The 13,286-nt window shown below is 42.1% G+C and overlaps 1 protein-coding gene across 3 annotated transcripts in view; it reads left to right on the plus strand.

The window, feature by feature from the left end:
* SFSWAP (splicing factor SWAP) overlaps positions 1-13,286 on the plus strand; it is a 589,383-nt gene that overhangs the window by 143,990 nt on the left and 432,107 nt on the right. For all 3 annotated transcript variants that reach the window (XM_053701863.1, XM_053701864.1, XM_053701865.1), the window contains 2 exons: positions 8,968-9,099; positions 12,170-12,263. In XM_053701863.1, coding sequence (XP_053557838.1) covers positions 8,968-9,099; positions 12,170-12,263 — 226 coding nt within the window. The remainder of the gene's footprint in view (positions 1-8,967; positions 9,100-12,169; positions 12,264-13,286) is intronic.

The raw sequence follows: 13,286 nt of genomic DNA on the forward strand, positions 1-13,286 counted from the left end.
AAAGGGACAGTTTACTCAAAAAATTTCTCCCCTTTAATTTGTTCCCAATGATCCACTTTACCTGCTGGAGTGTATTAAATTGTTTACAAGTAGCTCCTTTACCCTTATATTGGCAATTGAAATTGTTAATTTAGCATGTGGTATCCCCACCTATTCTGAAAGTTTGTGGCCGCGCGTACCAGCTATAGATAAGCTTTGTAAACACAGCCAGCAGAAGAAATTACACTCCCAGTGTGATAAAGCAGAGATAAAGTAATAAAATGTTGATTTTCCATTGTTCTCTCAAAGTATTGGTAATTGTTTTAAGGACAGATATAAGATAAAGAAGCAGGTATATGTGCACAATGTGATACAGTAATGAGATCTGATTATACCTACAAGCTCAACCAATTTTATTAGGCTGTGGCTTCAAAACACAAAATCAGAGCTTTAATATACAGAAATAAACCTTAAAAAGCTAATTTTCATACATTTTTTACTCTGCAGTTGGTATAAAAAGCAATTGTAAACACATTAAGGGAAAAACTATTTTACAGTATACTGTCCCTTTAAGTTAGCTAATTCCTTTATTTTAGATGCCGCTTTGCAGTTAGCGAGATTAGCGGCGAAAAATTCAGGGTTTGCAATTGTGGCGCGCAGAGCGCTCTGGCTAAAGTCTTGGTCGGCGGATGTATCTTCCAAGACAAAATTGCTTAATATCCCTTTCAAAGGTAAGACCCTCTTTGGGCCAGAATTGAAAGAGATTATTTCAGACATCACTGGGGGTAAGGGCCATGCCCTCCCACAAGATAGGCCTTTCAAGGCTAAGAATAAGTACAATTTTCGTTCCTTTCGCAATTTCAGGAACGGACCGGCCTCCAACTCTGCAACCTCTAGACAAGAGGGTAACGCTTCCCAGACTAAACCAGCTTGGAAACCGATGCAAGGCTGGAACAAGGGTAAGCAGGCCAAGAAACCTGCAGCTGCTACCAAGACAGCATGAAGGGGTAGCCCCCGATCCGGGACCGGATCTAGTAGGGGGCAGACTCTCTCTCTTTGCTCAGGCTTGGGCAAGAGATGTTCAGGATCCCTGGGCAATAGAAATAGTCTCTCAGGGTTATCTTCTAGAATTCAAGGAACTACCCCCAAGGAGAAGGTTCCACATGTCTCGCTTATCTTCAAACCAAATAAAGAGACAGGCATTCTTACATTGTGTAGAAAACCTGTTAAAGATGGGAGTGATACACCCAGTTCCAACTGTGGAACAAGGTCTGGGGTTTTACTCAAATCTGTTTGTAGTTCCCAAAAAAGAGGGAACTTTCAGAGTGCCATCGTTTAAAATGGAAACTATTCGAACGATTTTACCTACAATCCAGGAGGGTCAATTTATGACTACCGTGGATTTAAAGGATGCGTATCTACATATTCCTATCCACAAAGATCATCATCAGTTCCTAAGGTTCGCCTTTCTGGACAAACATTACCAGTTCGTGGCTCTCCCATTCGGGCTAGCCACTGCTCCAAGGATTTTCACAAAGGTGATCGGGTCCCTTCTAGCGGTTCTAAGACCAAGGGGCATTGCAGTGGCACCTTACTTGGACGACATCCTAATTCAAGCGTCGTCTCTTTCCAAAGCAAAGGCTCACACAGACATTGTTCTAGCCTTTCTCAGATCTCACGGGTGGAAGGTGAACATAGAAAAAAGTTCCCTGTCTCAGTCGACAAGAGTCCCCTTCTTGGGGACAATAATAGATTCTTTAGAAATGAAGATTTTCCTGACAGATGTCAGAAAGTCAAAGCTTCTAAATGCTTGTCAAGTTCTTCACTCTATTCTACGGCCTTCCATAGCTCAGTGCATGGAAGTAGTAGGGTTGATGGTTGCAGCAATGGACATAGTTCCTTTTGCTCGAATTCATCTAAGACCATTATAACTGTGCATGCTCAAACAGTGGAATGGGGACTATACAGACTTGTCCTCAGTGATTCAAGTAGATCAGAAGACCAGAGACTCATTCCGTTGGTGGCTGACCCAGGATCACCTGTCCCAGGGAATGAGCTTCCGCAGACCAGAGTGGGTCATCGTCACGACCGACGCCAGTCTATTAGGCTGGGGCGCGGTCTGGGACTCCCTGAAAGCTCAGGGCCTATGGTCTCGGGAAGAGTCTCTTCTCCCAATAAACATTCTGGAACTGAGAGCGATATTCAGTGCTCTCCAGGCTTGGCCTCAATTAGCAAAGGCCAGATTCATAAGATTCCAATCAGACAACATGACGACTGTTGCTTACATCAACCATCAGGGGGGAACAAGGAGTTCTCTGGCGATGAGAGAGGTGTCCAAAATCATCAAATGGGCGGAGGATCACTCCTGCCACCTATCTGCGATCCACATCCCAGGAGTAGACAACTGGGAGGCGGATTATCTGAGTCGTCAGACTTTCCATCCGGGGGAGTGGGAAATTCACCCGGAGGTGTTTGCCCAGTTGACCCAATTATGGGGCATTCCAGACATGGATCTGATGGCGTCTCGTCAGAACTTCAAGGTTCCTTGCTACGGGTCCAGATCCAGGGATCCCAAGGCGACTCTAGTGGATGCATTAGTGGTGCCTTGAGCCTTCAACCTAGCTTATGCGTTTCCACCGTTCCCTCTCATTCCCAGGCTGGTAGCCAGGATCAATCAGGAGAAGGCCTCTGTGATTTTGATAGCTCCTGCGTGGCCACGCAGGACTTGGTATGCAGACCTGGTGAATATGTCATCGGCTCCACCATGGAAGCTACCTTTGAGACAGGATCTTCTAGTACAAGGTCCATTCGAACATCCAAACCTAGTTTCTCTCCAGCTGACTGCTTGGAAATTGAACGCTTGATTTTATCTAAGCGTGGGTTTTCGGATTCCGTGATAGATACTCTGGTACAAGCCAGAAAACCTGTGACTAGAAAGATTTACCATAAAATATGGAAAAGATATATCTGTTGGTGTGAATCCAAGGGATTCTCATAGAGTAAGATTAAAATTCCCAGGATCCTTTCCTTTCTACCAGAAGGTTTGGATAAGGGATTGTCAGCGAGTTCTCTAAAAGGACAGATTTCTGCTCTATCTGTCTTGTTGCACAAACGACTGGCAGCTGTGCCAGATGTTCAAGCTTTTGTACAGGCTTTAGTCAGGATCAAGCCTGTTTACAGACCTTTGACTCCTCCTTGGAGTCTAAATTTAGTTCTTTCAGTTCTTCAAGGGGTTCCGTTTGAACCCTTGCATTCCATAGATATCAAGTTGTTATCTTGGAAAGTTCTGTTTTTGGTTGCTATTTCTTCTGCTAGAAGAGTTTCTGAATTATCTGCTCTGCAGTGTAATCCACCCTATCTGGTGTTCCATTCAGATAAGGTTGTTTTGCGTACTAAACCTGGTTTCCTTCCAAAAGTTGTTTCCAACAAAAATATTAACCAGGAAATAGTTGTGCCTTCTTTGTGCCCGAATCCAGTTTCAAAGAAGGAACGTTTGTTACACAATTTAGATGTAGTCCGTGCTTTAAAGTTATATTTAGAAGCAACAAAGGATTTCAGACAAACGTCTTCACTGTTTGTCGTTTATTCTGGCAAGAGGAGAGGTCAAAAAGCTACTGCTACCTCTTTCCTTTTGGCTCAAAAGCATCATCCGATTGGCTTACGAGACTGCCGGACGGCAGCCTCCTGAATGAATCACAGCTCACTCTACTAGGGCTGTGGCTTCCTCATGGGCCTTCAAGAACGAGGCTTCTGTTGATCAGATATGTAAGGCAGCGACTTGGTCTTCTCTGCACACTTTTGCCAAATTCTACAAATTTGATACTTTTGCTTCTTCGGAGGCTATTTTTGGGAGAAAGGTTTTGCAAGCCGTGGTGCCTTCTGTTTAGGTAACCTGATTGGCTCCCTCCCTTCATCCGTGTCCTAAAGCTTTGGTATTGGTTCCCACAAGTTATGGATGACGCCGTGGACCGGACACACCAATGTTGGAGAAAACAGAATTTATGCTTACCTGATAAATTACTTTCTCCAACGGTGTGTCCGGTCCACGGCCCGCCCTGGTTTTTTAATCAGGTTTGATAAATTTCTTTCTTTAACTACAGTCACCACGGCACCCTATAGTTTCTCCTTTTTTTCTCCTGTCCGTCGGTCGAATGACTGGGGGGGGGCGGAGCCTGGGAGGGACTATATGGACAGCTTTTGCTGTGCTCTTTGCCATTTCCTGTTGGGGAGCAGAATATTCCCACAAGTTATGGATGACGCCGTGGACCGGACACACCGTTGGAGAAAGTAATTTATCAGGTAAGCATAAATTCTGTTTTTTTATTTTTTTAATGTCCATTGAGATGGATGCTGAATCTGATCAATCTGGTGTTTGCTCCTTGTGTTTGAAGCTCAAGTTGAACCACCTGTCTTTTTGTCCTTCCTCTGTTGAGAAGGCTTGGAGTTTTAAAGATTTTTAATGAGCAATTGTTATCTAAGGCGGGTACTTCGCAGGGGTCTCAGCATCAGATGCAGAGTATGCCGCTGCTGTCTCCCCTAGTGTCCCAGGAAATATCGCCCGCTCAAGCAGTGCCATGTACTTCTGTTCCGGTTTCAGCTGGAATTACTTTATCTGATATAGCTGTGGTCATGTCCTCTACTATTTCAGATGCATTATCTGCTTTGCCTATGTTACAAGGCAGGCGTAAAAGAAAGTGTGAGAAGAGTGAGGTTGCTGACGCTCTGGTGTCCTTTGCAAATATACCCTCTCAGGGCTCTGAGGTAGAGGGTTCTGCGTTTTTATCAGAAGGTGAAATTTCTGAGCCTTAAAGTTCTGCACCTGTGACAGATTCTGAGGTGGTTTCTTTCAGGTTTAAGTTGGAACACCTTCGTCTGTTACTCAGGGAGGTATTAGCAACTTTGGACGATTGTGACCCTTCTCTAGTAGTGGCCCCAGAGAAGTTGGGCAAGATGGATAAATATTTTGAGGTCCCATCATATACTGATGTTTTTCCGGTTCCTAAGAAGACTTTGGAGATTATTTCTAAGGAATGGGATAAACCTGGTATTCCTTTTTCTCCATCACCGGTTTTCAAGAAAATGTTTCCTGTGGCGGATGCTATAAAGGAAACCTGGCAGACTGTCCCCAAGGTGAAAGGAGCTGTTTCCACTCTGGCCAAACATACTACTATCCCTATTGAGGATAGCTGTGCTTTCAAAGATCCTATGGATAAGAAGCTGGAAGGCTTACTTAAAAAGATTTATGTTCATCAGTGCAGTAGCTTACTGGTTTGATGCTCTTTATGAGTCTCTCAGAACTGAGACCACTTTGGAGGAGATCCAAGATAGGATCAAGGAGCTAAAATTAGCTAATGCCTTTATCACGTCAGGGTAATTTTCGTTCCTTTCGAAACTTAAAGGGAAATTCCTTTGTTTCCTCCTCCAGACAGGAGGGAAACTTTACCCAGCCTAAGTCCATTTGGAGACCCAACCAATCATGGAACAAGGGAAAACAATCCAAGAAGCCTGCTGTTGAATCTAAGACAGCATGAAGGGTTGGCCCCCGATCCAGTCCCAGATCTGGTCGGGTGCAGACTGTCTTTTTTCGTTCAGGCTTGGGTAAGAGATGTTCAGGATCCCTGAGCTATAGAGATTGTGTCCCAGGGATACAGACTAGCGTTATAAAACTTTTCTCCTTGAGGAACATTCCTCCTTTCAAGATTATCTGTAAGCCAGATAAAGAGAGAGTCGTTCTTACGCTGTGTAAGAGACATTTCCTCCATGGGAGTAATTACCCCAGTTCCTCTTCAGGAACAAGGACAGGGTTTTTATTCAAATCTTTTTGTGGTTCCCAAAAAGGAGGGAAATTTCAGACCTATTTTAGATCTCAAGAGTCTAAACAAGTTTCTCAAGGTTCCATCATTCAAGATGGAGACCATTAGTACTATCCTGCCATTGATCCAGAAGGGTCAATTCATGACGACTGTGGACTTAAAGGATGCATACCTTCATGTTCCTATCCACAAGGACCATCACAAGTTCCTAAGATTTGCCTTTCTGGACAAGCACTTCCAGTTTGTAGCTCTTCCATTTGATCTGGCTACGGCACCCAGAATTTTCACAAAGGTTTTGGGGTCTCTTTTGGCGGTCTTAAGACCATGAGGCATAGCGGTAGCACCCTACCTAGATGATATTCTAGTCCAGGCACCGTCTTGCCATCAAGCAAAGTCTTATACCGACATTGTGATATCCTTCCTCAGGTCCCACGGGTGGAAGATAAACTTGGAAAAGAGTTCTTTAGTTCCAAAGACAAGAGTGACCTTCTTGGGAACTCTAATAGATTCTGTTCAAATGAAGATTTTTCTGACAGAAGTCAGGAAATCAACGATTATACATACTTGTCGAATACTCCAATCCACTTCAAGTCCTTCAATGGCCCAGTGTATGGAGGTTATCGGACTGATGGTGGTGGCGATGGACATCATCCCGTTTGCTCAGTCCCATCTCAGACCTCTACAGTTAAACATGCTCAGTCAGTGGAATGGAGATTATGCGGACTTGTCTCCTCCAATAATCATGGAGAAGGAGACAAGGGACTCTCTTCAATGGTGGTTGTCTCTAGATCATCTTTCTCATGGAACCTGCTTTCGCAGTCCACCCTGGGTGACAACAGACGCCAGTCTTTGCGGATGGGGAGCTGTCTGGGGTTCTCTGAAAGCTCAGGGAGTATGGACCCGTGTGGAATCTCTTCTTCCCATCAACATTCTGGAATTGAGAGCAATTTTCAATGCTCTTCTGGCCTGGACTCAGTTAGCCTTGGCCCGGTTTATCAGATTTCAGTCGAACAACATAACGACTGTAGCGTACATCAATCATTAGGGAGGAACGAGGAGTTCCTTAGTGATGTCAGAAGTATCCAAAATAATTTGGTGGACGAAGGCCCACTCCTGTCTGTCGGCGATCCACATCCCAGGGGTGGACAACTGGGAGGCTGATATTCTGAGCCGACAGTTTTCATCCGGGCGAGTGGGAACTCCATCCGGAAGTGTTCTCAAGTTTGATCCTCAAATGGGGCCAACCGGAGTTGGATCTCATGGCATCTTGACTGAATGCCAAGCTCCCGAGGTACGGGTCGACGTCCAAGGATCCGCAGACGGAGCTGATGGATGCCATGGTGGTTCCTTGGTCATTCAAGCTTGCATACCTATTTCCCCCGTTCGCCCTTCTCCCTCGGGTTATTGCTCGAATCAAATGGGAAAAGGCTCCAGTGATTCTCATCGCTCCTGCCTGGCCCCGCAGGACTTGGTATGCAGACCTAGTGGACATGTCGTCTCTACCAGCCTGGAGGCTTCCATTAAGGAAGGACCGTCTCATTCAAGGTCCTTTTCTTCACCCAAATCTGGTTTCTCTGAAGGTGACTGCTTTGAGATTGAACGTTTGATTTTGTCAAAACAAGGTTTTTCTGATGCGGTCGTAGAGACTTTGGTTCAGGCTAGGAAGCCTGTAACTAGAAGAATTTACCATAAGAATTGGCGTAAATATCTTTCCTGGTGCGAATCTAAGGGCTACTCATGGAGTAGAGTTAGGATTCCTAGAATTTTAGTTTTTCTCCAAGAGGGTTTGGAGAAGGTTATCAGCAAGTTCCTTAAAGGGACAAATTTCAGCTTAAACGTCTGGCAGATGTTCAGTCTTTTTGTCAGGCTCTGGTTAGGATCAGGCCTGTGTTTAGACCTATTTCTCCTTCATGGAGTCTTAATTTGGTTCTCAATGTCCTTCAAGTGGTTCCGTTTGAACCTATGCATTTCTTGTTGCTATTTCTTCTGCTCGTAGAGTGTCTGAACTCTCGGCTTTGCAGTGTTCTCATCTTATTTTTCATGCGGATAAGGTAGTTTTGCGTAATAAATTAGGATTTCTTCCTAAGGTAGTTTCTGATCGAAACATTAATCAGGAAATTGTAGTTCCTTCTTTATGTCCGAATTCTCCTTCTCAGAAGGAACGTCTTCTGCACAATCTGGATGTGGTTCGTGCTTTAAAGTTCTATTTGCAGCCGACGAAGGAGTTTTGCCAGTCTTCGTCTTTGTTGTTTTTTTCTGGGAAACGAAGGGGTCAGAAAGCTACGGCTACTTTGCTTTCTTGTTGACTAAGGAGTATCATTCACTTTGCTTATGAGACCGCTGGGAAGCAGCCTCCTGAGAGGATTACGGCTCATTCTACTAGGGCCGTAGCTTCTTCTTGGGCATTCAAAAATGAAGCATCTGTTGAACAGATTTGTAAAGCTGCTACTTGGTCCTCTCTGCACACTTTTTCTAAATTCTATAAGTTTGATACTTTTGCCTCGGCTGAGGCGGCTTTTGGGAGAAAGGTTCTTCAAGCAGTGGTGCCTTCCGTTTAGGTATCCTGTCTTGTCCCTCCCGTATCATATGTGTCCTCTAAGCTTGGGTATTGTATCCCATAAGTAATGAGATGATCCGTGGACTCGTCATGTTCTTAAGAGGAAAAGAAAATTTATGCTTACCTGATAAATTTATTTCCTCTTGGACATGATGAGTCCACGGCCCGCCCTGTTTTTTAGACAGGATGATATTTTTCTAAAACTAGAGACACCTCTGCATCTTTAGTTTTTCCCTTTCCCTTACTAACTTCGGTCGAATGACTGGAGTGAGAGGGAAGGGAGGAGCTATTTAACAGCTTTGCTGTAGGTGCTCTTTGCCACCTCCTGTTGACCAGGAGGTGAATATCCCATAAGTAATGAGATGATCAGTGGACTCGTCATGTCCAAGAGGAAATAAATTTATCAGGTAAGCATACATTTTCTTTTTTCAGCTTCCTGTCAGTAGTGCAATGCTGTCCCTTCAGCAATAGATAACAAGAGAATGAAGAAAATTTAATAGAATTAAATTGGAAAGTTGTTTAAAATTGTATGTTCTATCTGAATCATAAAAGCAAATGTTTACTATCCCTTTAAGACTAAAGGCATATCTGTCTTAATTACTCTTATGTTTTCTTTAGCTCGCTAACTCCTGTGGTTGCCATAATTCCCCCACCTCCTGACATCCAGCCTGTTATTGACAAACTAGCTCAGTATGTAGCTAGAAATGGAATCAAATTTGAAACCAGTGTTCTAGCAAAGAATGATACAAGGTAAGAGACGTTGTTTCATATGATTGTAGGCCATTTTTATTTGATAGAGAAACCTAATCACATCCAGATTTTGTTTATTTTTGGAGGTGGCTACATCTTAATGCAAGAATAAAACAAATACATGAAAGCATTTGTTATTGCTCTGATACCTGCCTGTAACTGTGTTTAACCCCTGCGATCATCCCCTCAAGTGATACATTGCCCCTTCTGTGAAGGACATGGTAGTTACATACGTATGGAGCTCCTGGTTGGCCCCACTAACAACGTCCTGCTCAGTAATTGCAATGCATTGTGACTTGTAATACTGTTTAACCTCTTTGTAGGGAACAAAACATAGTTACAGGTGTGCAATAAGTCTCACTTTTAACCCCTTAATGACAACTGACGTACCAGGTACGTCATGCAAAAACAACCAGTTAATGACAATAGACGTACCTGGTACGTCAGTTGTCTAACAGAGTGCTGGAAGCGATCGCAATCGCTTCCAGCAGCTCTCAGGGTATTGCAGTGATGCCTCCATATGGAGGCATCCTGCAATACCTTTTTAGAAGACTCCGATGCAGAGAGAGCCACTCTGTGGTCCTCTCTGCACCGGTAGCGATGGTGCCGGTTTGTTGGTGGGTGGGAGCATAACAGGGAGGCGGGTGGGCGGCCCATCGCTACCCGGCATCCGGTTCCTGTAAGTGCAATGTGCACGCCGGGTGCCGGGAGCATGCGGGGGGCGCGCGTGCGAGCATTAGCGCATTAGCTGGCCACTGACACCAATGAGGAGGGAAGAGGGGGAAAAAAAGTTTAAAAAAAAGTTAATATAAAAGGATCTGGGAGGGGGATAGGGGTATTGTGGGGGGCTGCTACACTACAGAAAACATAAAAAATTGCAAAAGAGGAAAAACTTTTGTTTTTGGGGCAAATTGGGTACTGGCAGACAGCTGCCAGTACCCAAGATGGCGGCAATTAGGTAGGGGAGAGGGTTAGAGAGCTGGGGGGGGGGGGGATCATGGAGGTTGGGGCTAAGGCAGGGGTCCATCACAGCTAAAATATTTTATTTTTTTTATTAAAAAAAAAAAAAAAAAACTCCTTTTATTTAGTACTGGCAGACTTTCTGCCAGTACTTAAGATGGCGGGGACTATTGTGGGTTGGGGGAGGGAAGAGAGCTGTTTGGGAGGGATCAGGGGGTGGGATGTGTCAGGTGGGAGGCTGATCTCTACCCTAAAGCTAAAATTAACCCTGCAAGCTCCCTACAACCTACCTAATTAACCCCTTCACTGCTGGGCATAATTTACGTGTGGTGCGCTGCAGCATTTAGCGGCCTTCTAATTACCAAAAAGCAATGCCAAAGCCATATAAGTCTATTTCTGAACAAAGGGGATCCCAAAGAAGCTTTTACAACAATTTGTGCCATAATAGCACAAGCTGTTTGTAAATACTTTCAGTGAGAAGCCTAAAATTGTGAAAAATTATTTTTTTTTTTTTATAATTTGCTCGCATTTGGCGGTGAAATGGTGGCATGAAATATATCAAAATGGGCCTAGATCAATACTTGGGGTTGTCTACTACACTACACTAAATCTAAAATTAACCCTACAAGCTCCCTAATTAACCCCTTCACTGCTGGGCATTAAACACGTGTGGTGCACAGCGCCATTTAGCGGCCTTCTAATTACCAAAAAGCAACCCCAAAGCCATATAAGTCTGCTATTTCTGAACAAAGGGGATCCCAAAGAAGCATTTACAACCATTTGTGCCTTAATTGCAGAAGCTGTTTGTAAATAATTTCAGTGGGAAACCTAAAGTTTGTGACAAAATTTGTGAAAAAGTGAACTTTTTTTTTTTTTTATTTGATCACATTTGGCGGTGAAATGGTGGCATGAAATATACCAAAATGGACCTAGATCAATATCTTGGGATGTCTTCTAAAAAAAAATATATACATGTCAAGGGTTATTCAGGTTTTCCTGACAGATATCAGGGTTCCAATGTAACTAGCACTAATTTTGAAAAAAAGTGGTTTGGAAATAGCAAAGTGCTGCTTGTATTTATTGCCCTATAACTTGCAAAAAAAGTAAAGAACATGTAAACATTGGGTATTTCTAAACTCAGGACAAAATTTAGAAACTATTTAGCATGGGTGTTTTTTGGTGATTGTAGATGTGTAACAGATTTTTGGGGTCAAAGTTAGAAAAGTGTGTTTTTTTCCATTTTTTTCCTCATATTTTATAAAAATGTTTATAGGAAATTATAAGATATGATGAAAATAATGGTATCTCTAGAAATTCCATTTAATGGCGAGAAAAACGGTATATAATAAGTGTGGGTAAAGTAAATGAATAATAGGAAAATTACAGCTAAACACAAACACAGCAGAAAATAGTCATTAAGGGTAAGAAAATTGAAAAATGGTCTGGTCATTAAGGGGTTAAATTTAAATTGGAGTTTACTTCAAACAACATATGCTATGTTGGACTTTATATTATGATAATGTGTAGTTCATTCATATGGTGAGCACCTCACTACATGATAATGCAGAGGCATATTTTGTCATCATTGAAACAAATTAGCCCAAGTCAATGAAAGTTTTGTTTTTTTCCCCCCAGTACAACTAAAAAGTGTGCGTGCGAACAAGATTTCTTTTTTATTATTATATTAAAAATATTTTGTAAAATAGATTAATATAGTTTGCAATACTTGTATGTATATAATTCTTGGTCAGAATTTTTTTTTTTTTCTAAGAGAAAACAAGAAAGGAAAAAGTAACAAAAAATAGGCATCAACAATATTAGCATGTACATAAATTATGAACAATAAACGGTACTCCACACGAATAATCTATCCAACAAAATAGAAATATCAGACCTGTTGTAATTTATATTTATGCTTTACTGCAAGGCGATGTATGAATCCCAGTGACACATTGAACAATTTATTTCATTCTAAATGTTAGTTGTTTTTTTGTTGTTTTGTTTTTATGGTACAATAATACAACTTACACATGTGCATAGGTTTTTATAGTATTAGTAAATTATGAATAATTTATTGAATAAAATTAATTTGTACCCTATATTTATTTAGGTTTGAGTTCATGCAACCATGGCACCAGTACAATCCATATTATGAATTTAAGAAACATTTTTTTATGCAAAAAGAAGGTATCCCTAGTACTCAGGTATGAAATTCTATGTTTCATTATTCTTGTTTTATTTTATTACTACCACTACTTGTGTTTAATTGTATTTTTAAATTGTTGCCTAGCTGGTCATTTTTCCTTTTTTTTTTCTTGTTATGATGGAAGCATTACATTTCCCATAAAAGGGTTATCTTACAGAAAACAACAACATTGCCATATATTAATTTTTCTTTTTAAAGGTATAATGAGTCCACGGATTTCATCCTTACTTGTGGGATATTCACCTCCTGGTCAGCAGGAGGCGGCAAAGAGCAGCAGAGCTGTATATATAGCTCCTCCCTTCCCTCCCACTCCAGTCATTCTCTTTGCCTGTGTTAGTAAAATAGGAGATGGCAAAGTGAGGTGTTAGTATGGATTCTTCAATCAAGAGTTTATAATTTTTAAAGTAGTGCCAGAGAGTGCTACTTTGTTCTAGGGTGTAGCCTAGTCCAGATCAGTCTCTACAGTAGAGCATTTGGTGGCTTTAAAGCAATGGGAACTTGTGGGACATAATTCTCACTGCGCCTCCCATATATATATATACCAAAAACTTGTTACTTTTTATTTCCACAGGCCAATGTGAGGAGAAAATTAGGACCTCGCAAGCCGGATGGGATGCCTTTGCTGTCGGGCAGAATGAGGTAAGTGCTGTCTTTATTTCTGGGGGTGAAGCATCTCAGAAAAAGGCCTGGGCACTTTATTTTTCTATACCTCATGGAAATACGTGGAAGTTTCTCCTAGTTTATTAGGAGACTTAAGGCAGCTAGGAGTTTACATGTGTCTCATTTCCCGGTAGTCTCCTGTATGATATTGAGACAGACCGGGAGATTTGATATTGAGCTCTAATTTGATTTTCATGAGCTGTTGGTTACAATTGTGTGTCTTGTTAGAACCTATATTGTGTGTTTTATACTTGTCTCCCGGTGCCTTTATTTAAAGCAGGGTGCCCGGGAGATTGCACAGAGATCAATTTATCACATGGCTCTTTAACAAATAACGTTATACTCCTTTTTTTTTTTTTGT

Source organism: Bombina bombina, chromosome 2 (genome assembly GCF_027579735.1).
Source record: "Bombina bombina isolate aBomBom1 chromosome 2, aBomBom1.pri, whole genome shotgun sequence".
NCBI lineage: Eukaryota > Metazoa > Chordata > Amphibia > Anura > Bombinatoridae > Bombina > Bombina bombina.